The 26,728-nt window shown below is 35.2% G+C and overlaps 2 protein-coding genes and 1 long non-coding RNA gene across 3 annotated transcripts; 1 reads left to right on the top strand and 2 right to left on the bottom strand.

Moving 5' to 3' along the window:
• Positions 1-2,215: 2,215 nt before the first annotated feature.
• Positions 2,216-6,219, bottom strand: LOC144544533 (BRCA1-associated RING domain protein 1-like). Its single transcript, XM_078293057.1, has 11 exons — positions 6,088-6,219; positions 5,174-5,227; positions 5,024-5,088; positions 4,741-4,889; positions 4,593-4,652; positions 4,205-4,390; positions 3,853-4,050; positions 3,408-3,511; positions 2,889-3,075; positions 2,531-2,641; positions 2,216-2,444 (listed from the first exon to the last, which is right to left on the bottom strand). The coding sequence occupies exons 1-11, from the start codon at positions 6,174-6,176 to the stop codon at positions 2,424-2,426; spliced, it is 1,224 nt and encodes a 407-aa protein (XP_078149183.1). The 5' UTR covers positions 6,177-6,219; the 3' UTR covers positions 2,216-2,423.
• Positions 6,220-8,530: 2,311 nt separating this feature from the next.
• Positions 8,531-9,058, bottom strand: LOC144544087 (putative invertase inhibitor). The gene has a single exon (XM_078292505.1). It carries the CDS (start codon positions 9,056-9,058, stop codon positions 8,531-8,533), a length of 528 nt encoding a protein of 175 aa, XP_078148631.1.
• Positions 9,059-25,570: 16,512 nt separating this feature from the next.
• Positions 25,571-26,100, top strand: LOC144544252 (uncharacterized). Its single transcript, XR_013508187.1, has 3 exons — positions 25,571-25,674; positions 25,763-25,822; positions 26,036-26,100. It is a non-coding gene; the product is annotated as an uncharacterized LOC144544252 (long non-coding RNA).
• The last annotated feature ends 628 nt before the right edge of the window (positions 26,101-26,728 follow it).

The following is a 26,728-nucleotide window of genomic DNA, read 5'->3' as shown; positions in this document are numbered from 1 at the left end:
TATGGGGAAATAACTAATTTTGAAGTTTTGATGGGAAAATATCTAATTTACAAAGTTATGATGAGCATATATCTAAATTTCTCTAAAAAGTGAGTACTTCTAATTGACCCTAATGTTAATTATCTTTGAAAGCTCTTCTACAGAACTGTTGATACTATAAAATAGAGCTTAAAAGAAGAAACTAAAACTTGAAATGATGTTGAAAAATTAAAGTTATTTGTCTCTCATACATGAAACAAATACCGTAAATAAAGAAACTGCATACATTTTTTTTTTAGTGTAGGCAGTAGACTATCTTAATATATTTAGCACTTTTGTTGCTACATTATAATATATGATTGTGTTTTATTTAATTTGAACAATTAGCATTCAGTAATTAGCAATGGAAGATTCATTTCAATTTTCCTGTTAACTTAATTTCTCCAGTTTCTAGCATCTACGATCTATCTATCTAGCTGCTAACTTAACTTCACGATATAGGAGAGAGAGGAAAAAATAGGAAAGAAAAAAGAAAAACTAGGAAAGGAAATAAATGGGGCAAGGGGAGGGAAAGAAAGGAAAAAAATGAAGCTCACAAGAATATTTTGTTAATAATTAAAGAAGAGGAATATTTTGTTTGATGATTTCTGAAAGATTGATATTTTGTAAATATTTCCTTCTTTTTCTCTCTTAGAGCATCTCCATCGGCTTTCAAATACACTTGCAAATCCGACGTGTCATTTCATTTTCGCAAGGGCAGGGATGTAGAGTGAATTTCACAAAAGAAAGCTTGCAGGATTTGCAAGCTTGCAAATCGCTTGCAAAGCGCTGAAAATTCCCGTTCGTCGCCGAAAATTTTAGGTCACATGCACTCAACGGTACTGATCTCGCTGCTCTTCCCCTACCTGTCCCCATTTTAGCCTCTGCCAATCTCTCTTTTCACCGCCGTTCTTCTCCATTTCAGCCTCCTCCAAGCTTCTAATAATTTCTACCAATAAAAAATTCTTCTGTTATGTGAGCACGTACCAATATCATAGCCTACTAATCTAGCACTCTAGCCTTCTGCTTTAACTCTTAAGCCGAACAAGTTCATAAACCGGTTTTTCGAGTTAGCGATTTTTATCAAAACTGGTTAATTAATCCGGTGTTAGCATATTTAGAAAACCTTGTCAATTCTTTATGCTAACATAATAATGTGAATTATTACAAAACCTGATAGAGATAAGATAGAGAAGAGATACAGAGAGCTAGACTGAATAGACTGAATAGAGAATGATTTGTATTGATTTCATCAGTTTTTAATTACAGACAGTACATCTATATATAGCGAATACAAGAAGAGATGACAGCCTATCACTTATTGTAACTAACTACTGTTACATGTAAACAGAATTAACTAATAGTTGTTAGAAGTGATTGACTGTTGACTATCTCTAAGAAAACCTTGTGCATATTTAAACCGGTTTTGATAAATATGCTGACACCTTTAATTCACATTATTATGTTCCTTTAATTTACATTACTCTGTTCATTTAATTCACACTATTCTGAAAATATGCTAACACCGAATTATTTGCATTGATTTGATTCGCGCTTTACAACTGTTTTATGCCTGCATGGAATAGCTTGATATATGAGGTAAACAAAATTTCTGTGTGCATACTCACAAGAAAGTTTAATTCTTTTAATGTTCCTCTTAAAAATATTTTTTTAGTTACTAATGACGGAAAAACTGACTAACAAATAATTATAACTTTTTTCTCATGTTATGTGGCATGACCAAAATTACGAAGGACAATCACATCATATCAATTGTCACACCTTAACCGCACACGATGAGAACAAATGTGACGAAAAGTTATCATATTCAATTTTTTTTTTCCAGTTTTAAATTATTTCATAAAAATTATTGTAAAATGAATTAAAATATATAATGTTGAAAAATTGATCACGCAAGATAGTCACGTGATATTACATGACTAAATCAGTTCACATGACATGATATGACGTAAGGGAGACATGTCATGTGACACGCAAATCACATCACGCGACCAAATACATACCGTGATATGCCGTGACATATCCTGATGAAACGACGTAATTAGTTTTCTTCCCTATGACTATAAACCCGAGAGTAACTAGTGAAAGAAAACGAGAAAAGGAGAAGAATAATTTCCTTCCCTATGACTATAAACCCCAAACCCCAGAGTAAATCGTGAAAGAAAACGAGAAAAGGAGAAGAAAGCATTAATTACGCCACTTGCCAAAATATACACAAAAATATCAAACAAGGAAAATATGTAAACCCTCATCCTCGAACCACTTCCTTTGAAAAAGTTTAGTAACATAATTCACAATTTCTTCCTCCATCCTTATTATACGGCCAACAAGGGCGGACCCCTTGATACTTCAAAAGCTCATGCTATACACCAAGAAATGCCAAATCAGCGGGTTTTAAGCGTTCCCTACAAGGGATGGGCATGACATTAAAACAATAGGAACAGAGTACATCATGATAAGGGATTTGATTTATGGAAAATGAAACTACTACCTCTGAGCTGGTGCGACCATTTCCATTACCTGCCTTATCAGATATGGTGGGGTCACTATCGCACGGCAATTTCTCAGATACATGATCTGGGCACAACACGCAGTAGTTTACCTAATTCATTGAATTCTGTATATTAACATTTAATCCTAATCGAAGATAAATAGATATTAATAGCCTATAAGAATCAGTCCGGTACAGGTTCACAAAAGAAAAACCACATTTTTAAGCTGGGGGTTTCTTCAAGGCCAAGGAAACTACAAGTGATAATATCCAGACCACTCTACTAAAATACCCTTTTAGGCGGCATTAGACAAAGTAAAGTAACATTGATTAACTTCTCCAAAATTGTAGCACATACTGTGTCCCAGCGGCACCCATCAACTTGGTATGCACAAGGCGGATGGTAGCTCTTAGGACAATGCTCATAGAAACAACCAAGGGCTGCCCCATTGAGGCCACATTTAGCACATCTGAGCTTGGAGCTCCGCTCAATTTCCCTCCTTAAGTTCATGAGCTCGTCACCTTTGTAATATATCACAGGATCCCTACAGGTTGGAATAAAAAAATTAAACTGCTGGTGAGCAATACCATTTATCTGGTTAGTACAATATATTGTGAGATATATTTTGGGAGCGCTTGAAATTGAGAAACTCATCAACAAGATACTGATGGGTATTCATTGGCTAAGTTAGTTGGATAATAAAAGCCCATCAATGTGATTATTGCTTTATGATGTTTCAGTTTTTTTTATGCAAGAAAAGTGTGATATACATCAAAAAAGGAATATGCAAATAAATAGAACAATTTAAATTCAAAACTGTCATCCCTACATTTCCAGAAAAGAAATAAATCACAAATTAATACAAATAGTATGTACCATAGAATGCAATTTTCATGAGCATAAATAACTTTGGCTTTGCTGCTACTATCTGGTCCTGTCACCACCTTCCCCCTTTGAATACAAAGAAGATCGCCATAACCCTGAGAATAACAACATTATTAAACATAACTTTGTTCCCTTCTAGACAGAAGTATTGTATTTGTAACTTTTCCTTGAATAAAATTTATATTGATGTCATCCAGGGTGCAGGTGCAACGATAGCTCTGTGCCAATTCTGGATTTTTGCGATTATTAGTGCAACAAGTACATCTTATGGAAACATCACAAATTAATGTTGTTCAAAATACTAACATTAGATTGCCCCCATACACTTGTTAGCATGCTAAATTGCTAATACTATGTTATCCTTTTATAAAAATACATAAGCCTGCACACATGTGGACACACACATGCACGCACCCAAAAGGGGTTCTAAAGTTACCTCCAAGTTACGCCTAAATGAATGGCAGAAAATGCATTCATCCTCATATAAGCCAACTGGAATTCGGAAAGAGGTCAACTTTAGCCTCTTCACAGAGGACCAAGCCAATTCTTTCCTCTCTGTTTTCTCATTCCTGTGTGTACTAGGATTCGTACAGGGTGCTGGGCATGAACCTTTGGTGCATGACGTATTGGCTACCTGTAGTCAAAAGTATTATACATCTAAATGTCACTGTTTTAAATGGAATGATTAAATATGTATGAACAAGCTTGTCTATTGTACTACTAACAAGTCTGCTGCATATACTCTGGATATAGAACATATTAACGACTGGAGGATTGGTAAGAAGTACCATTTTGGAATTAGGAGGTGGTGGCAGAAACTCGATGTCCCCAGCAGGTACATGGCCTTGAGATGGAACAGCTGTAGTTGAGGATTTAGACGGGGTTGAAACAACTGCAGGAGAATCTCGAGCTTCTTCCCTTGTCAATTTTGATGATAGTGTGTCATAACTGTTGATACCCAATCCACGGACTCTCTGTGGACGACAACATTTTAAAAAAAATTGAAAGGCATGTACATAAAATTTGTTTAGATGTGTATGTCCACTTGATTAGCAACACTAGCACAATTGAATTTGAGTTTAGAATCTAAGAATTTTCTTTTCAATTAAATAACAATTTAGTTACACTCATTCGTGATAATGAAAAGTTAACAATATTGTAACTGATTAAGAGTACCTTTTGAAAGACAGGAGACGCTTGCTGACAGGACTTGTTTATCAGCAATCCATTTCCTTTCTGCAACAATCATGCAAAAGATACTTCTGATTGACGACAAAATTCAAATATTCATCACTGTTTACTGATTCTAAGACAATTAATATACCTGAATGCTCTGGGGAATCAAAATGAAGCTGGATTCTCCAGTAAATGAGTCCACTTGTGAGCCATTGTCACTGTTTTGGATTTTTAAAGTAGCTTCCATCTCTTGATACTTCTTCAGCATCTCCTCAATGTGTACAGCCGGTTTAAGATCTGGCAAAAAATTAAAAACAAGAAGAGAGAAGCAATTGAATTAACAATTTATATGTTGGTTGTATTAAGAACAACAGCAATAACAACAACAAGATAAAATCATTCTTTTAAGTAATTTCCAGTTAGAGACATACTCTTTGAAAGAAATCTTGCTTTACATATAGGGCAAACGCTGACCATATATTTAGGTATACATTCCCTGCAAAATACATACTTTCTAGGTTTAACATTTCAGAAAAAGATACTACTCAATTGTTAGATCATATAAAGCAAGCGCATCATACTTGCAGAAGATGTGGCCGCACGTCAATGAGGTTGGTTGTTGAAGCATTTTTTTGCTGTAAAAAAATATATATAAATTGTTATTGAAATTCCAGTAACTTTAACTAGATCATGTCAAAAAAAAAAAAAAAAAAAACACACTAATACGGAAGCAGGACAGAGCACCCAACAGAAATTATAACACGCCACAGAAAATGTTTGCGAAAACAGTTAAAAAGTCTACTCACAAATCACAATTTTGATATGATAAAAGATGAGAGTATTGTATATATTGACATAGAGAAGTAGAAGCATGTTTGATTGTGTGAATGTGTGCCTTTCTGTGTGTGTGTGCATATGTGACAGAGAGAGAGACCTGCTAACCCCAGCCTTTTTTGAAAAAAAAAGGGGGCAAAAGATATAATTTCTTTCTCAGTTCATTTTTATAACTGAAGAGAAAATAGAAAAGATTTGAATTATTGATCTAAAATTCTTAACAAAATCTACTGTATTAAAGCAGGAGGCACTTTTATTCACTTGTTTTGCCAACATTTGTAAATGACTAAATGGACTGTTTATAGAAATTTTAATTCCAGATGGAATCAATTTTATGCTCTTTCTTTGCTCTCTTTCTTGAATAAAGTGACAACCTTTGTCAAGCTACTGAAAATAGAAAATACTCAAAATAGTAATATTCCCGCAGAAGATTTTTGCGAAACAATATTTGTCCCTCACAAATCACAATTTTGATGTGATAAAGTTGAGAGAATTTTGTATATACTGACATAGAGAAGTAGGAGCATAAATTACTCAATTCCCATAAAAAAAATGTAAAAACAAACCCTGGTACTAGATCAAACTTCCAAATTATGACACCTGACTAAGGAATTTGGAAAAATAATAATAATATAAACTCAATGAGAAAAAATTCCATTACCAAACGAAGCACTTCAGCTTCTCCTCCATATCTCTCAAGTCGGAGAGTGAACTCGATGATCCGCCATTGTTATTCCCGCGCCCCGCCATCTCTCTCTCGCTCGCTCGCTCGCTCTTCTCCCTCTTCCTTCTCTGTCTCAAGTCTCTCTCTTTCTCTCTCTCTTCTCTCTCTCTTCTCGTCCGGCTTTGCTTCGGAACTTGACGCTGCGGAGAGGCGGGCCAAGCAACCGTAATGTAGTGGAATTCAATTAGGAGTGTACTGTGTAACGCCGGGCAAATTTCACGTATACCCCTCAAACATCAAAATTACTATTTTACCCTCTAAACATCAAAATTACATATTTTCCCTCTAAACTTTAAAAGCTCACAAATTTAAATTTTAAATTTATAAAATATCTACCCTAATTTTTTTTATAAAATATTCAATTTACGCTTTATGCATAAAAAAATTGTAACTTCTTCAAGTTAAATATTGTTCCAAAAAGAGCTAGAATCAAACAAAGATGCGACAATGTATATAGTTATACTAGTTTTATAAGATATCCAATATACCCTTTATTCTTTACAAAATACCCATTTTGTCCTAAAAACCGATCAAAATATAAGACCTACATTTTTCTTAAATAAGCTACAAACTTTCTATGCTTTTAATAAAGAGTAAAATGGGTATTTTCTGAACTTAAAATGAGTTTCAATATAAAAGACAATAAAATGAATAAATTTGTGAGTTTTAAAAGTTTAGAGAAAAAAATACGTAATTTTGAAATTTAGAGGAGAAAATACATAATTTTAAAGTTACTGAGAGGTACACATGAAATTCTCCCGTGTAACGCCATTTATCATGAGAAATGGCTCCTTAAAATTTAAATTCTATATATTTGCCCTCCAAACAAAATAACATCTTGATAAAATCTTATAGTAATTACAATTACGCACAACTAATTTGATTAATTTGTACTTTGCTTCAGCAAGGGCGGGAGTTTTCCTTTTTATTCCTTTTTGAAAATTAGGACCGTAAAAAATTTCAAAATTAAAAACTTTCCTATCTAAATTTCAAATTTATATATTTCCATCCAAACTTGAGACCATTTTATATTTTCGACTTTGCTTTAACAATAGCATAAGTTTTCCTTTTTATTCATTATTTTTTCTAAATTAGAAGATCCATATAAAGTTTGAGAATTTTCCATCTAAATTTCAAATTTATATATTTCCATTCAAATTTTAAACCATCTTATATTTTTTGACTTTGCTTTAGCATGGGCGGGAGTTTTCCTTTTATTCCTAAAAAAAATTAAAAGCTTAATTTAGCACAGGTTGGGCTTTTCCCTTTTTTTTCTTTTTCTTTTTAGAAATTAAAAGTATATCTGTAAAAAAAAAAAAAAAATCAAAACTAAAAGCTTTCCCATCTAAATTTCAAACTTAAATGTTTCCATCCAAACTTGAAACAGTCTTATATTTTCGGTTCCCCGTTCTTTGATAAAATAATCTTAATAATAGTTGTACCTCATTCATAATTAATTGTTTATAATTTTATATTTTGTAATTGTCGTTATGAAATGTCCGACCCTGTATTCGGATCGCAAAATTGGCTTGTGTGTCTCTTTCCGTGGAAGAATCGAATTGGTAACAAACTCTTATAAAAGGAAAAAAAAAATGTTAAGAAAAAAGTATATAAATTGGCAGATTTGTGTAGGTAGATAGAAATTTCCATATGGAAACAATAAACCGTTGCGTTTCCTTCTGCAGAGTAGATGAAGGAATGGGAGGTAAAGAATAAAAGGGAATGGAATGGAATAGAAAGGAAGATTAATATATTCAACTTCTTTATGTTTGGATGATTAATGAGAGAAAATAAATTTAACTTTCCTTTCCGTCTTATTTCTTGTTTGGTTAATTAAAATTTAGGAGGTTAATGAGAAATTCGGTGACTGTTGTAGGTTTGAGAAAAAAATCTCGTATGAGAATTATATATATAAGATATAGGGTTGGGTATTTGTGTAATTTTTTCTAAAAGTATTTGTAACAGAATTTATTTCCATCCGTTACACTCCAATTTGGAAGGAAAATTGATTCTATTAATTATAATGATACAAGGTTAAACCTTTCACCTCCTATACCCTTCACCTCTGACATAATTTTATCAACCAAACACGATTCTACGAAAAGTTTTTGTTCCTTTCCATTCCCTCCCTTTCTCTACTCTCCATCCAAACAAGGTGTTAAGTTTTGTCCTTTACGTTTCTATCTCCAAATTACAACAATTTACAAAAATAACTTCTAAAAAGTGCTACATACAATTAATAAAAAAAAAAAGAGAGAAGTAAAAAACCGTAAATATCCAAGCAATGGGAAGCCCATTGTTAATCGTATTTTGGGCCAATGGGTAATTAAGGCCCAGCCCACCTCCGACCAATTTCCCACAACAAATTACAAATTATTGATTACATGTTAACAAGAGCAAGAGCAATATCAGTGAGCTGCTTGGCAGTTTCATCCTCGTTAGCTAAAACCGGAGGAGCTTGTTTCTTAGAAAACGCATCGCCGCAATCACACGGTGCATCAAAAGCGGTGCTGAGGTACGTCTTGGCATCGTCGTAATTTTCTGAATTAAGAGCATCAGCGGCTATCGAGAGATAATCCATCATGCGCGAGTACAAACTTCTGCAAGTGTGTATCTCAGGCATGATATTGCCATACGCTGCGTCGAGAAGCATTTTATTTATTTTCGCCTTGGTGGTTTTTGCATGTTTCGAAGCGAGGCCTACCGCAATTTTAGCAAGACCGAGTGAATTGGTCGAGCTGCTCGTTGAGTCTGATTGTAGAGACGTTATGCAGAAATTGAGATTGATAGTTGGACTAATGCGGGTTGCCGCTTTACAGGCATCAGAAGCAGTAGCATTGTTGAAATGTGGAAAGGAAACAAGCAATGCTAGAAAAAAGAGAACAATTGAAGGAGAAAGAATAGTCATGGTTTGTTGATGGAACAATTTTGTTGTGAATTTGAAGTTGGATATTTATATGAATTTGGTTTACTTTAAATAGGTTGTCAACATATTCCAACCGTTTATTCCAACGGATGAGAAATCTTCTTCTGAGTTGATCTTCATTTTAACCGTATCCTTCAGTTTACTATTTCCAGAACATTTTTATTGTCTCTCTCTGTAACTCCTTTAATCCTGTTAGAAACTCTATACCGATTTCTTTCTAGAAATTCTATTAATTTCAATATTTTCTTATTATGATTTTATAACAATCAACATAAAATAATAATTAATTAAATGTTGAGTTGCTGACCGAGCTCACGGAACTCATTGGTTCCAATCCAAAAATAATTTATTGATTTCTTTTCCATTTGAGTACTGGATGCTTCTCTAAACTGAACAATATATTTTATTAGGAAAAATTAGTTGTTTGTCACTCCAAAACTTTTAAATTGTAAAAATGTCACTCCAAACTTCATTAATTTGTAATTTTGTCACTCCAAATAATTAATGATTAAAATGCTCTCCATTCTTCTTCTCCTGCCATGGAGGAAGGCTCGTGAGGTAAAAAATCGAAGCCGTGTTGCACAGCAGGTTGGACTTTGATTTGTTTTTGACAACTCAAATTTCACCTTGTCTTTTTTTTTTCTGGTTAAGGATGAGATAGGAGTACCAGTACAGTTTCACCTTCTCCCGCTCCGGACTTCAAAATCTTCAGAACCGGCTCTATAGTTGCCTAGAGCAATTAGTTCACTTTTTGAGAAAAAGAATACTATGCTAAACTGCTAATATCTGTTTGAGCTTGTTGGAGACTTGAAGGCTTGAAGCAGTGCTTTATGTGAATGTCTGATCTTAGGTTGTTAATTTACGAGAAAAATCACTGTTGATTAATAAATCAAACAACAAAACAGTGAAAGAGAATAATGCCAGCTTTTAAGATGTAATTTTCTCTCAAGACCCTTAATAAACCAGTAATGATTGTAGCATATATTTTGTTGCACTAATTATGAAATTGGTAGGAATCAGGAAGGAGTATGTCTAATTCCTACATCAAACTTAAGTACAAAATAGAAGTTGTAAAGTGTCAATCCAACTTTGATTTTATTTTTCGTGAAAAATTGTTCTTATTTTTTGTTAAAAATTATTTGGAATGGCTCTAATTCTCAACTTGATCTTTTGTTCTAAACTTGTGCAATTGGAAATGTTATTTTCTTTTCTATAGGCAATATAATTGGTCTCAAAGGAAAGAGGATTGCAAAGCAAAACTACAAAGATAAGGTCCAGATGAAGAGAACGTAAGAAAAATCTTGATCCATGTAAAATGATCATGAATATCTGGTTTTTCTTTTTTCATTTACAGCAAATTATCATGAAGTGTTATATTAAGATAGGATAACTCAACTCATCAACAGCTAAGAAAAATGTGAGAAAAGATCAAAAGAATAATATTGGGTATTAAAATCGTTATGTAATTTCTTCATGGGAGATGCAACAACGGATCTGCATTTTTTTTTTAATTTACTAGGTAACTCCACTGGCTCAGCCATGGCAGGAGAAGAAGAGGAGGACATTTTAGTTATTAATTATTTGGAGTGGCAAAATTACAAATTAATGAAGTTTGGAGTGGCATTTTTACAATTTCAAATTTTGGAATGACATTTTTACAATTTGAAGGTTTTGGAGTAGCAAATAACCAATTTTCCCATTTTATTATATGATGCTCATCGCTCACCTCATTTCCCACCACAAATAGCAAAAAGATGTTATTTTTCTCATTATTAATGTAGATCGAAATATAGCTGCAACGCCAAAATTCGGTGCAAAGAACCAACCAATTGACTCAGTGGATAAATTAGGAATACAAAGACAAAAAACAGCGATTGGACTAGAGAATTTAATTGTATTATAAGGTCACAATTGAATTGATAGAGCAATTTTGAATTGACGTAACATGAAACCTATTAGTGCTAAAGCATAGTGGAGGACAACAAAAATCCACAGACCTCCTAATTAACACAAGCGGATAAAAATCTCCTTGTGCTTCAGGGCCTCGTAATAACAACAAAGAATGTGCTAGACTATTCGCACGAGTAGAAACTGCCACCTTATTTCTTTCATTCCATGATCAAACTTAATTGAGCAAAACTAGAGTGTGATGTGCTCACCAAGAGAGGTTGGTGAGCACACTTCTAAAAAACTATCGGATTAACTTTGGATTATGAATCTAAACCGTTGAAATCCAAATACTTCGCGAATGATGCATGTACATGCAAAAATTTTATAGTTTTGAATTCATTTAACGCATGGTCAAACGGTTGAAAAAATGATGAAAAATTAATATATAAAATAATTGAAAAAATAACTTATAAAATGTTCAACATTTTGACCGCTTGACCATGTACTAAATGGATTCAAAACTTTAAAAAATTTGAATGTACATGCATCACTCACGACGTACTTGGATTTCAACGGTTTGGATTTGTACTTTGAAGTCAATCTGATAACTCTTTTGAGGTGTACTCACCAACCCCTCTTGATGAGCACATCACACCCTAGTTTTGCTCAACTTAATTAGCAAACACTGGGCCCCACTTTGAATTTTCTGAATCGGGACCAATAAGTCTAATTCAAAATTTGAATTGAAAAAATAATTCGGAGTCGAGGGTGTTTGACAATGAGACTTAGAATGTTGCAGCTTAAGAGTTTAAGCTGTGCTAAGTGTAAGTTATTCGACTGACAAAGGCTTAGAGCAATGAAGTTTAGAGTATATAAAGGTGCTAAAAAGAGCTGTAAATCTAGATTTTTATCAGTTTAAGAATTTGTTCTAAATGTTTTTAAAAAGACGCTCTAAATCTGTCTAAAATATAGTTGTTTGACTAACTTAAACAGCTAAAAAAAACTAAAGCCTATCTAAAAAACTAAAACTTCGCAGCCGGACATCCACGACATTTTGAATGGAAAAAGTTAATCTCGCCATTTCTACTGATGATATAACCAATGAACTCTTCCTATTTTCTTACCTTTTTTTTATTAATTTCTATAAATAAAAAATTCTCCTTAACAAAAGCAAGTTCCGTTTTTCTTTTCCATTTATTTTGAATAACTCGTTACATGTAAAGTTTGTGGATCTACTCGAAGGCGGGTCAAAAGTCCCTCCTCAGCCATTCACAAAGAGGCTACACGGAAGAGTACAGATTAACGTAGCAAAGAATTATAACATCCCCGACACCCCACGTGGCAGTATCCAATTTGGAGGCCTGCTGTAGTGTCACTGTGTTAGGGTCCCTCAACCAGTTCAACCAGGTAAAGGAAAGAAACTTTCCGATTCCCGATCAGGCGGCCCAAAATAGTTTATGTTATCCAGTTGATGTTATTTAACGGTCTAGATTGCATCCAGTTCTTCTTCGGTTGTATAATCCGAGGAAATAACGTCAAAGGCTGCTGACTGTTCTTTTAACGTAGCACGAATTTCAAAGCATACCCCCCTAAATTCTCAAACTCTCAGTAGGCTTCGGATTGAATTTGGACTGGCTGAGATTAATCTGGACCGTATGTTTTTTCAATTATATCTCAGGTGCCTGGGGGGACACGGACTCGAGAAACCGCAGTCCAGAGCTGGGTGTATGGTATGATTTGAATTTCAAAGAAATCGATGACAATGTTAGAATTTGCAAATATTAAGATGGTAACAACAAAAAGTCCTAGAGTTGTTGTACCCAAAGGTCGAGAGTTCGATTCTCCCTCACGATTTCGCAGCTTCTGCAAAGATTTTCAAAAAAAACAACAAAAATTTCGGCACATCTAATTCACGAAAAAAAAGGAGCTTTCGTTGTTGCTGCGACGGTGCGGCCAAGTGAGACATGTCATCGCACGTGGTTATGTATTAAAGAGTTAAAAGTTTTGCGATTTATTTACTAGGTCCTTGACTCCTTTCTTAAACAGTTAAATTTTTTTTGAAATCATGGATTGAAGTCAAGTCATCCAATACACTTTCAAACTCCTATATATATTATAAAAAAAAAATTTCACTTTGTGTCTTTGCCACTAGACTAAAGACAAGTTCTCTTGATAAACAATTAAACTTGAAACTTCAAAGTTCCCATGGAGCGTCCCCAATTGAGTTGAGTGGAACAGTCGTAAACATGGAAGTGTAGAAAAATTATTTAGGTTTCTCCGTTCAAACTTCTTTTAGATGTAATCAAAGTTTTAAATAGCGATTATCACGTTATAGCGGAAAGACTAAAAAAAAGCTATTACAAATAGCATAGCTATAGAGATCCTAAATAACATTTTTTTTGTTTAAAATATTATATTTTATATTTTTACTAATTATCAACATTATCTAAAATCTCATAGAGCAATAAGTAATACAAAATTAATTAAGAAACTAGAATATTCATATTGAACTAGTACAAAGTCCTAATTACTATTCAAAATATCTCTAATAATATCATAAAATATATATGTTTTTTTATTCAAAATAACCTAAACATTATGGTATAAACTATATTTTTTTTCTATTAAAAAAAAACCTAAACATCATGGAATAAATTATCTTTTTTTATTTAAAAGCAAAATCAATCTGGATCTTGAAAAAAATGATCTTTAAAATTAATTTTCAGTTGGATCTTTATATAAAAACCTATGTAGCATAGCGTGCGCTATACCATGAGCTATAGCGTGCGTTATAGCACATAGCATGTAGTGTTGATAGCAGACCGTTATTACCGCTATAGCGCTCGTAACTGAAATAACATAATTTTATCTCATAACTTAACGTTAAAGGTCCGACGAGCTATTTAGAACATTGGATGTGACCGATTCCGACTTACACTTTTTGGTCATGTTTGATTGTGAAGTAGAATTAATGAGGATTAAATTGCTTATTTCATTTTACTGCACATATTTTACATCTCATTTGATAGTTTAATTCATGATCTAAATTAATTCATCTAAAAAAGTAAGGTGCTGGCAAATAAATATCTACCTATAACAATGGACCCTTGAATAAGTTAATCCACGTACAGAATTAAAATAACTTAATTCGTATTAACTCACCTCCATCTTACTCTTCTTTTATTCCTTTAATTACTTCAAATAAGACAAAACTCGAGTTCTTTCTCTCTCTTACTCCACGACCAAACAAAACGTGGCCTTTAGGACAAAACTTTGGTCTCCCAATTAGTCGAACGAACCGAATTGAACGACAGAGAGAGAAAGAGATAGTGGGGCTGAGAATAATATCGATCTTAGATCGGCTATACAAGTGAATCCAGTCAAAATTAAGTTTCACTACAAGTGTTGTTCTTTTTTTGATCAGATCGGAATTTGTACCAAAAAGATGGAGGCTTTGATAGGAAGAATGGGGGGGGGGGGGGGGGGGGGGGTGGGGATTTACTGGTGAATTTAGCCCCATTGCAACTCGTCAGAGCATTCAGGTATATCAATTTTCTTAGAATCAGTAAACATAGAGGAACATTCAAATTATGTTGTTGACCAGAATAATGCCTCCCATTATTGTTCTAAAATCGCAATTTTTAATCCTTTAATTATAATGATATTCCAAGTCTGGAGTATATACAACATATTTAAACACTGGTAAAATGTGAACTCAAGCAAATTAACAAACCAATTATAGACAATCAAACACATTTTAATGGTAGTGACATTTAGAAACATAATACTCATGGAGAGAGCCAATACATCAGGCATGAAAGATGTGTGATCCCGTACACTACACGAATCCTAGTACAAGCAGAAACAAGAGAGCAGAGAGGAAAGAGTTGGTCGAGCCCGTTGGCTTATATGAAGATTATTGCATTTTTTTTCATTCATTTTGACTCACCTTAGAGGTAACCTTACAACCCGCTTATGTGTGTCAGTGTGTGCAGTGGCGGAAGAATGTGGAGCCAAAAGGGTGCTAAGCACCCCTTATTAATTCGAATTTGTTAATTAGTTTTGCCCTTTAAAATTTTTAATTTTTACAAAAAGTTATACTATTTTTCTTATTCAGCCCCTGAGTGTGTGTGTGGGTGCGGGCACATGCCCTGTGCAGGCTTATGCATTTTTTTTTTGTGGTGAGCAGATAGCTCAACAACTTTGTATTGAAAAAATATATAAGTCTCTGCAACACCTCACTATGTGCCTCCAGCACCTTCTAGTACATAGTTTTAATAAACCTAGTAAATAAATAAATAAACAAGACAAGCCACATAGTTTTCAATTACAATGAGAACAGCACATAGGCTTATGCATTTTTTTAATAAGATAATCTTGTCTTAGCATGTTAATCAGTTTATGGAAGTATGTTGAACAAGTATTAATCAATAATGTTTCCACGAGATGTACTTTTTGCAATAAGCATCGCTGGTATCCAGAATATTTGAGCCCTATTACTCGAAGGTTTATGAGGATTACTATAAAAGTCAAACTTGCTTGATTATGTTCTTCAACATGTGTCCTAGCTGATAGAACAAGAGTATTCTAGTGGAAACAGTTCGTAAATATAAAATAATATCAATGCAAGGAATATTCTTCCAAAAAAAAAAAGAGGAAAGTCAATGTAAAGAAACTTAGCTTCCTACATTTGGTTCGAGTTGATTAATTCTGTTGTGGTCATGCAGTGGGAAAAAATTATCCGGTTGCTTTTCTTAACAAAAGTGTTAAATTTGTTTGGAAGTTTGGTTTGTATTTTATTCTGACATTTACCATGGATCTTTTTAACTTAGTAGGGCTTTAATTGCTAGTGTTGATTTATTTTCCTTTTTTTTTCTAACCTGCTTTCTTTTGCACCTTTTTGGATAACTTTAATAGTTGTCACCAGCTTTCATCCGAGCCGATGATAGTCATTTATTCTTTTATTTTAGGCCATTGATGGTTTTCCTAGGGTTCCAGGGGGCTTTGAAAGCCCATGGGAGCATCGCTTTCATCAATAGACATCGAAAGACATCGAACGGTGGGTTTCATGGTCTGTCAAAGTTTTCACATGGTAAGAACTTACTAATGGTACTTGTGGTACTGAAATCTGAGACTGGAAGCTTCTCAATGGTTAGTTTTTCACTTCATACAATGTCAATTTGAATATACAATTTGTGAATTTACTTATTTACCCATGTTTTCCCTTTTCTTTACGTAAATTCTTAACAAAAATATGAGATACTGATTTTGACATCATTCTTAGGAGTTTATGAATTTTTCTTTAACAAAATACTTAAAATGATAACTCCATTGAGTCTTAGCAGATCATTTGAAGATGGTTTCTATCAGGTTATTTATGAAAATATTATATTATATAAGGTGGTCCTTTTTTTTTATGTTTTTTGCAGAGAAGTAATGAATTGCGGATGAATAATTACTGTCACCAAGACATGAATCATTGTGGTAAAGTCGACGAGCACCTACCAGAGACCGGGAGTTCACACCAGTTCCTTTGGGCTTTGAGAAGGTACTTTTCTCAATCGGTTATGATATTGTGAACTTCTTTTTTTCATGATCACAGGCACGTAGAACCTAATGGTTAGTTAATTGAAGTAACGATATTTTTAAAGATTCTTAAAGTAGACTTAGTTATCTTAGAGATGTTTATTAATAGTACGTCTACATCTGAATTAACAAATTATATATACATGCTAGATCTGTGTATCAGGACCAGAGGGAAATCACTTGGTTTTCCCTGTTAGAGGGTTTAAACATGGCAGCCTCTGCCAAGGTTTCAAAAGAGAGATAGAGAGAGAGAGAGAGACGGCTTTTGGGGGGAGTGGGAATAACCATGGCGGATCATTGAGTTCACTCTCCGACTGGAGAGACATGGAGGAGAAGCTGAAATGCTTCATGTGGTATTAATTATTATTTTTTTTCAAATTCCTTAGTCTGGTGTGATAATTTCGAAGTTTGATCTAGATGCTTGGGTTTTTTTTTTACGTTCTTTTTATGAGGATTGAGTAATTTATGTGATGCAGATGGAATGAAGTGAAGTTCAAATTAAGTTTTCTATTTTCAGTAGCTTGACAAACTTTGTCCCTTTAGTCAACAAAGAGAGCAAAGAAAGTGCATAAAAGTAATTCCAGCTGGAATTAAAATTTCTATTTTCAGTCCATTTACAAATGCCATGTTTTTCTTCGAAAAGAGGCAAAAACAAAGTGAATAGAAGTGCCTCCTCCTGGAATACAGTAATTTTGCTCAGAATTTTAGATCAATAATTCAAATCTTTTCCATGTTTCTCTTCAATAATAAAAAAGAATTGAGAAAGAAAATTATATCTTTCGCCCCATTTTTTTTTTTTTAAAAAAAGGTTGCGGTTAGTAGGTCTCCCTCTCTGTCGCACACACATTCACACATGCTTCTACTTCTCTGTGTCAATATATAGAAAATTCTCTTAACTTCTATCATATCAAAATTGTGATTTGTGTGGGACATTTTTTAATTGTTTCACAAAATTCTTCTGAAGAATATTTCTGTTGGGTGCTATGCCCTGCTTCTGCATTTGTTCGTATGGTAGGAAATATCAACATACGACTTAAATTACTTTTTTTTTACATGGTCCAGTTAAAGTTACAGTAATACACTAACAATTTATATTTTTCTTGTACAGCAAAAATTTGCTTCAACAACCAACCTCTTTGACGTGCGGCCACATCTTCTACAAGTATGATGCATTTGTTTAAATAATCTAACAGTGTATTTTTTTTCAGAAATGATAAACCTATAAAGAATGTAATTTGCAGGGAATGTATACCTAAATATATGGTCAGCGTTTGCCCCACATGTAAAGCAAGATTTCTTTCAAAGAGTACGTCTCTAACTGGAAATTACTTTAAAGAATGATTTTATCTTGTTGTTGTTCTTAATACAACCAACATATAAATTGTTAATTCAAGTGCTTCTCTCTTCTTGTTTTTAATTTTTTGCCAGATCTTAAACCAGCTGTACACATTGAGGAGATGCTGAAGAAGTATCAAGAGATGGCGGCCATTTTTATTAATATCCTAAAAAAAATGAAAAATTTACATGTTTATTTTTTTTTTAAAATGCCCCGATTACTGGGCCCACGGGCGGCCCGAAACTCCCACCAGACCCCCCCTCCGGAGGTCCACTATGCATAGCAGACCACCCCCCTGCAGACGGTTCACTATGGATCCCTATAAAATTTCATTTTTTCTCTCTTCTGTCCACTCCAAACCTTTCTAAATATTCAAACCCGTAAATAGAAGCTGTGTACAGTAATCAGCGATAATTTTGGTGATTTTTGGCGATTTTCAGGCGATTGTTACAGGTAATTTTTTTTTAAATTTAAATATTTTTTAATTAGTTTATAATTAGTCATTGATTACTGTACCTTTAGTCTATAATTACTAAATATTGTTTTTTAAATGTAAATATTTTTTAATTAGTTTATAATTAGTCATTGATTATTGTACCATTAGTGTATAATTACTGTACACTTTGTTTTTTTAAAATTTAAATATATTTTAATTAGTTTATAATTAGTAATTGAATATTGTACCTTTATTCTATAATTATTGTACAATTAGTTTTTATCTACTATAATAAGTAGCTTTTAAATTGTTTTGTTAGAATCAATCTTAATCATGCAATTCTTATGAAATTATTTTTTAAATGTAATTTGTTAAAGAAAAGATGTTAGTTGCACTATATATGGGCGGCAAACTAATTAAGGGTGCAGATGGCGTGTATTACACGAAAGATGTCGCATTTGGCTTCCAGGTTAATGAAAATACCACATTTCAGGAACTTAAGCAACTAGTATATGAAAAGACTGCTGTAAATCCCAACAAATATGAAATAGAATTGACTACACGGATTGACAACTCACAAAGGGGTGGGGTGGGGGGGGGTAGACCTTACTTTGTGAGATATCCTATAACAGATGCGAATTTGTAGAGAGTTGTGTACACTCTATTTGAGTCTAGCGGGCTCCCGGTAATGGACTTATATTCGAAGAGGGTTCCTCGGACTGGGGTTGGACCATCTAGTGTTCCCTCGGTTGGACCTTCAGGTTATGAAAATCAGGGGTACCATGACTCCAGTTATAACAACCAGGGTTACCACCACTACCCTTATGACAACTAGGGGTACCACAGCCGCTTTGGTTATGACAACCCGGGGTACCACAACTCTTATAAGTTTACTGAAGAGTTACCACCACCACCACCACCCAGACAGGCACCCATAATCTCTAAATTTCCATCTATGCCAGAGTCAGAATCGGTACCCGTTAATCGAATTGATATTAATATTGATGTTGATGTTATTGATGCCATACCAGAAAGGGAAATGGAAACGGGGAATGCATACGAAGTGATTTGGGAATCTGATGACTTATCAGATGGCGATGCAAATGTACTAGGTTTATCCAGGGAAGAAAAATTTCCGATTGGAGGTCGGGAAAATAAGCATCCGGTTGTCACATTCAATGATAACACAGCTTTTTAAGAGACATACATTAGTTTCTTTGGTCTTCGTGTTGAATACAATCACGAACTTGCCGCAGGGCAACTTTATACCAACATAGATGAACTTATAAATAAAATCAATGAGACTCATGTTCACGGCAACTGGGAAAATAAAATACACAAAGGGGACTGAACAAGGTTAGTTGTGTTATGTAAAACTCACCCGCGCTGCCAGTTCTTCCTTTTTGCAACTCCCGCGGGTTTAGGGAAAGCACGAATAATTAAGAAGTGTGAACCACTTCATACATGCAAGTCTGCGTCCACAAGGACAGACCATTCACAACTGACAGCATCACTAATTGCAGATGCAATTGAGGAAGACATTAAGGAGGACCCATCAATGAGTTCTAAGGCGATGGCTAGGACCGTCAGACACAAATACAAATATGCAACCCCAAAATACAACAGGCTGTGGAGAGGTTGTGAACTTGCGGTTTGCAGAATATTCGGTAGTTGGAATGATTCATACAACTATCTGGCACCATTGCTTCTGGCCATGGCAAATACAAATGTCGGCACTGTATATGAGCGGTGGCATGACCCCATTTTTGACCGTCAGGAAGTACTAATAGAGGGAGCTCAACAATTCAAGGGCATAATATGGGCTTTTGGGACTTGTATCCAAGCTATGCCATACATCACACCCGTTATCAGCATTGATACATGCTTCATGTCTAGCCGTTATGAGGGAGGCTACTAATAGCATGTACATATGATGCTGAGAATCAGTTGTTGCCTTTGGCCTTTGCAATTGTTCAGAAAGAGGATGGGAAGAACTGCAGATTCTTCATGCAGTTTTTAAGAAGACGGGTGGTTGGGCCAACAAAAATTTTATCTGTAATATCAGACCAGTACAAAGGAATCAAACATATTTTTGATCGTGAAGAATACGGTTGGTCAACACGTACTGCCGAGTGTGTGCATAGGTTGTGGAGAACCTTTACAAGGCAACCAAGGGCGATCCGTGGGTTCTAGAAACATTTAGACGAAATTGCAGAAAGAAAAAGCCGAGACGGGTGGAAGAGATGACTAGAAATTTTGCAAAGGTATATATATTTCATTTGTTTATATATATTATTGTATTTTACGAAAATGATTTTTTTAGTACAATTGTTTACTTATATTATTTTATTTCCTTATTTTTCTGTAATACATGCCAAAAATAAATCTCTACTTAATGAAGGTGGACAAAAATAATCCCAGAGATGTCAACGAGCCACCAGCATACGAGAAAATATATCAAGCACATGATGGAGGTTGGCGTTGGGAAATTATTACCGCCAACGGGTCCGAGTCGCTGAATGCAGTCTTCAAGCAGAGCCAGATGTTACATGTGACTGAAGTTGTAGATGACACATTCTACAAGTTAAATGCATGGTTTCAGGAATGGGGTGCTAATGCCGTATAATTAATAAGGAGGAATCAAACATTTTCAACAAGGGTGGAGGAGAAACTAAAAAAAAAATAAGGACAGAGGTGCAACTATGATCGTGATCCCGATGGGTAATGATGGTACATAATTCGAAATGCAAAATTCAGCTGCGTAGGTTCCTACCAGCCGTACATCAGATGGCACTATAGAGTTTGTGAAGAGGGATTTTAAGTACGTAGTTAAATTCGAAAATTGCAGGGAGGTAAAATGTACATGCCAAGGACCCCAACTAGCTCACATACCCTGTAGTCATGTGATGGAGATATGCCGAGTGAGAAACTACTGCGAGAATCACTATGTCGTTGACATGTATCGTACCGATTACCTTGTTGTCACTTGGGGTGGATATTTCCATTCTTATCCCAACCAGCATGAGTAGCCTGCATATGTCGGTGATAGAATACTTCCTTCTGAATGATGGATAAGAAAGGGGAGGAGGAGACATAAGCGTGTTGTAATGATCATGGACGAGATGAGTGGTAAGCAACCGTTGGGAAATCGTGCTCGCCGGCTTATGGCAAGTGTGTAGCATTGTACAAAATTAATTTATGATTTTATTATATTAATAATTGAATTGTGTTGTTATGTTCAGATGTTATAAACAAACACAATGAAAGAGAAAATGCTAGAGTTATTGCTGAAGCAATTGGTAGAACACAACCCCTCCCTTTTGTGAGTCAATCATCTAATAGTCAAGCATCTACAAGTAATGCCGCTTGGGCCACGGACGGTCTACTAAGGTCCTGATCGCTTTCTCCTTTCTCTTCCCCAAAAAAATATTTAAATTACCTGTAGCTGTAGTCGCCCAGAAAATCATCCGAAATCGCCAAAAAAATCGCCTCCAGCTCTTTCTCCCTTCTCTCTACCTTTGAGGTGGGTGGTAGAATGAGTTTGGAGTGAGGAGAGAGAAAAAACGAATAAATAGACATCTTCAGTGGACCGCCTATGGCCCAAGCAGTCAAGAACCTAGCAGACCGCCCGTGGCCCAAGCGGTATTACTTGTAGATGTTTGGCTACTAGATGATTGGCTCGCAAGAAGGTTGTGTTTTACCAGTTGCTTCAACAACAATTTTAACATTCTCTTTCATTGTGTTCGTTTATGGCATCTGAACATAACAATACAATTCAGTTATTAATATAATAAAATCATCAATTAATTTTGTACAATGTTACATACCTACCTTGCGCCTGTCAGAAACAGAACGGCAAGCCCGATTTCTCGACGGTCGCTTACCACCCATCTCGTCCATGGTCATTACAACACGCTTGTGTCTCCTCCTCCCCTTTCTTATCCATCATTCTGAAGGAAATATTATATCACCGACATATGCAGTTCACTCATGCTGGTTTGGATAAGCATGGAAAGATCCACCCCAAGTGACAGTAAGGTAATCGGTACGACACATGTCAACGACATAGTGATTCTCGCAGTAGTTTCTCACTCGGCATATCTCCATCACGTGACTATAGGGTATGTGAGCTAGTTGGGGTCCTTGGCATGTACAGTTTACCTCCCTGCCATTTTTGAATTTAACTACGTACTTAAAATCCCTCTTCACAAACTCCATAGTGTCATTTGATGTACGGCTGGTAGGAACGTACGCAGCTGAATTTTGCATTTCGAATTATGTACCATCATTACCCATCGGGATCACGATCATAGTTTCACCTCTGTCCTTGTTTTTTTTTTTAGTTTCTTCTCCACCCTTGTTGAAAATGTTTGATTCCTCCTTATTAATTATACGGCATTAACACCCCATTCCTGAAACCATGCATTTAACTTGTAGAATGTGTCATCTACAACTGCAGTCACAAGTAACATCTGGCTCTGCTTGAAGACTGCATTCAGCGACTCGGACCCGTTGGCGGTAATAATTTCCCAACGCCAACCTCCATCATGTGCTTGATATATTTTCTCGTATGCTAGTGGCTCGTTGACATCTCTGGAATTATTTTTGTCCACCTTCATTAAGTAGAGATTTATTTTTGGCATGTATTACAGAAAAATAAGGAAATAAAATAATATAAGTAAACAATTGTACTAAAAAAATCATTTTCGTAAAATACAATAATATATATAAACAATTGAAATATATATACCTTTGCAAAATTTCTAGTCATCTCTTTCACCCTTTTCGGCTTTTTTTTCTGCAATTTCGTCTAAATGTTTCTAGAACCCACGGGTCGCCCCTGGTTGCCTTGGAAAGGTTCTCCACAACCTATGCACACACTCGCCGGTACGTATTGACCAATCGTATTCTTCACGATCAAAAACATGTTTTATTCCTTTGTACTGGTCTGATATTACAGATAAAAATTTTGTTGGCCCAACCACCCGTCTTCTTAAAAACTGCATGAAGAATTTCTAGTTCTCACCATCATCTTTCTGAACAATTGCAAAGGCCAAAGGCAACAACTGGTTCTCAGCATCATATGTACATGCTATTAGTAGCCTCCCCTCGTAACAGTTAGACATGAAGCATGTATCAATGCTGATAAAGGGTGTGATGTATAGCATAGCTTGGATACAAGTCCCAAAAGCTCACATTATGCTCTTGAATTGTTGAGCTCCCTCTATTAGTACTCTCTGCCGGTCAAAAATGGGGCCATGCCACCGCTCATATACAGTGCCGACATTTGTATTTGTCATGGCCTGGAGCAATGGTGCCAGGATAGTTGTATGAATCATTCCAACTACCGAATATTCTGCAAATCGCAAGTTCACGACCTCTCCTCAGCCTGTTGTATTTTGGGATTGCATATTTGTATTTGTGTCTGACGGTCCTAGCCATCGCCTTGGTGCTCATCGATGGGTCCTCCTTAATGTCTTTCTCAATTGCATCTGCAATTAGTGATGCTGTCAGCTGTGAATGGTCTGTTCTTATGGACGCAGACTTGCATGTATGAAGTCCTTCACACTTCTTAATTATTCATGCTTTCCCTGAACTCGCAGCGCGGATGAGTTTTACATAGTACAACTAACCTTGTTCAGTCCCCTTTGTGTATTTTATTTTCCTAGTTGCCGTGAACATGAGTCTCATTGATTTTATTTATAAGTTCATCTATGTTGATATAAAGTTGCCCTGCGGCAAGTTCGTGATTGTATTCAACACGAGGACCAAAGAAACTAATGTATGTCTCTTAAAAAGTTGTGTTATCATTGAATGTGGCAACCAGATGCTTACTTTCCCGACCTCTAATCGGAAATTTTTCTTCCCTGGATAAACCTGGTACATTTGCATCACCATCTTATAAGTCATCAGATTCCCAAATCACTTCGTATTCATTCCCCGTTTCCATTTCCCTTTCTGGTATGGCATCAATAACATCAACATCAATATTAATATCAATTCGATTAACGGGTACCGATTCTGACTCTGGCATAGATGAAAATCTAGGGATTATGGGTGCCTGTCTGGGTGGTGGTGGTGGTGGTGGTGATGGTAACTCTTCAATAAACTTATAAGAGTTGTGGTACCCCGGGTTGTCATAACTGAAGCGGCTGTGGTACCCTTAGTTGTCATAAGGATAGTGGTGGTACCCCTGGTTGTCATAACTGGAGTCATGATACTCCTGGTTTTCATAACCTGAAGGTCCATCCAAGGGAACACTAGATGGTCCAACTCCAGTCTGAGGAACCCTCTTCGAATATAAGTCCATTACCGGGAGCCCGCTAGACTCAAATAGAGTGTACACAACTCTCTACAAATTCGCATCTGTTATAGGATATCTCACAAAGTAAGGTCTACCCCCCACCCCATCCATTTGTGAGTTGTCAATCTGTGTAGTCAATTCTATTTCATATTTGTTGGGGTTTAGAGCAGTCTTTTCATATACTAGTTGCTTAAGTTCCTGAAATGTGGTATTTTCATTAACCTGGAAGCCAAATGCGACATCTTTCGTGTAATACACGCCATCTTCACCCTTAATTAGTTTGCCGCCCATATATAGTGCAACTAACATCTTTTCCTTAACAAATTACATTTAAAAAATAATTTCATAAGAATTACATGATTAAGATTGATTCTAACAAAACAATTTAAAAGCTAATTATGACAGTAGATAAAAACTAATTGTACAGTATTCAATTACTAATTAAAAAAATAAAATTAAAAAAAAAATTTTAGAGTAATTATATACTAAAGATACATTAATCAATGACTAATTATAAACTAATTAAAAATATTTAAATTAAAAAAAATGTTCATTAATATTAGACCAAAGGTACAGTGATCAATGACTAATTATAAACTAATTAAAAAATATTTAAATTAAAAAAAAATTACTTGTAGCAGTCATCTGAAAATCACTAAAATTATCGTTGATTACTGTACACAGCTTCTATCTACAGGTTGGGATGTTTAGAATGATTTGGGGTGGGCAGGAGAGAAAAAAAAAAAAATTTTATAGGGATCCATAGTGAACCGCCTGCAGGGGGCAGTTTGCTATTGGTGTGGCCCGTCTTGTGGGGGGCGGTTTGGTGGGAGTTTTGGTCCGCCCATGGACCCAGCGGTCGGGGTATTTTAAAAAAAAAAATCAAACACGGGGATAGTTTTAAAATTTTCTTTTTTTTTTAGAGTATTAATAAAATGGCCGAAGAGATGGAGGCTACTTTAAAAGTCCAAAACAGTGACAATGGCTCTCAAGTGGGCTCATTTACTGGAGAATCCAGTTTCATTTTGATTCCCCAGAGCATTCAGGTATATTAATTGTCTTAGAATCAGTAAAGAGTGATGAATATTTGAATTTTGTCGTCAATCAGAAGAATCTTTTGCATGATTGTTGCAGAAAGGAAATGGATTGCTGATGAACAAGTCCTGTCAGCAAGCTTCTCCTTTCTTTGAAAATGTACTTCTCTTAATCAGTTACAATATTTTTAACGTTTCATTATCACAAATGAGCACAACCAAATTGTTATTTAATTGAAAAGAAAATTCTTAGATTCTAAACTCAAATTCAATTGTGCTAGCGTTGTTAATCAAAACAACTGGACATACAGATCTAAACAAATTTTATGTACATGCCTCTCAATTTTTTTTTTTTAAATGTTGTTGCCCACAGAGAGTCTGTGGATTGGGTATCAACAGTTATGACACACTATCATCAAAATTGACAAGGGAAGAACCTCAAGATTCTCATGCAGTTGTTTCCACCTGATCTAAATCCTCAACACAGCTGTTCCATCTCAAGGCCATGTACCTGCTGTGGACATCAAGTTTCTGCCACCACCTCCTAATTCCAAAATGGTACTTCTCACCAATCCTCTAGTCATTAATATGTTCTATATCCAGAGTATATGCAGCAGACTTGTTAGTAGTACAATAGACAATGCTTGTTCATACATATTTAATCATTCCATGTAAAACAGTGACATTTAGATGTATAATACTTTTGACTACAGTTAGCCAGTACGTCATGCACGAAAGATTCATGCCCCTGTACGAATCCTAGTACACACAGGAATGAGAAAACAGAGAGGAAATAATTGGCTGGATCCTCTGTGAAGAGGCTAAAGTTGACCTCTTCCCGATTGCCAGTTGGCTTATATGAAGACGAATGCATTTTCTGCCATTCATTTAGGCGTAACTTGGAGGTAACGACCTCGAGATTCTCCTGCAGTTGTTTTGACCCCATCTAAATCCACAACTACAGCTGCTCCATCTCAACGCCATGTACCTGCTGTGGACATCGAGTTTCTACCGCCGCCTCCTAATTCCAAAATGGTACTTTCCAATCCTCCAGTCATTATGATGT

Source organism: Carex rostrata, chromosome 26, assembly GCF_964058835.1.
Source record: "Carex rostrata chromosome 26, lpCarRost1.2, whole genome shotgun sequence".
NCBI lineage: Eukaryota > Viridiplantae > Streptophyta > Magnoliopsida > Poales > Cyperaceae > Carex > Carex rostrata.
The sequence above is the reverse complement of the archived record's forward strand: the minus strand, read 5'-3'. Positions and strand labels throughout refer to the sequence as shown.

Coding starts and splice junctions, on each gene's coding strand:
- LOC144544087 (XM_078292505.1), bottom strand. CDS start 9,058: ATGACTATTCTTTCTCCTTCAATTGTTCTCTTTTTTCTAGCATTGCTT.
- LOC144544533 (XM_078293057.1), bottom strand. CDS start 6,176: ATGGCGGGGCGCGGGAATAACAATGGCGGATCATCGAGTTCACTCTCC. Junction 4,890..5,023: donor AGCAAGATTTCTTTCAAAGA/GTATGTCTCTAA, acceptor ATTTTTTGCCAG/ATCTTAAACCGGCTGTACAC. Junction 4,391..4,592: donor CGTCTCCTGTCTTTCAAAAG/GTACTCTTAATC, acceptor TGTCGTCCACAG/AGAGTCCGTGGATTGGGTAT.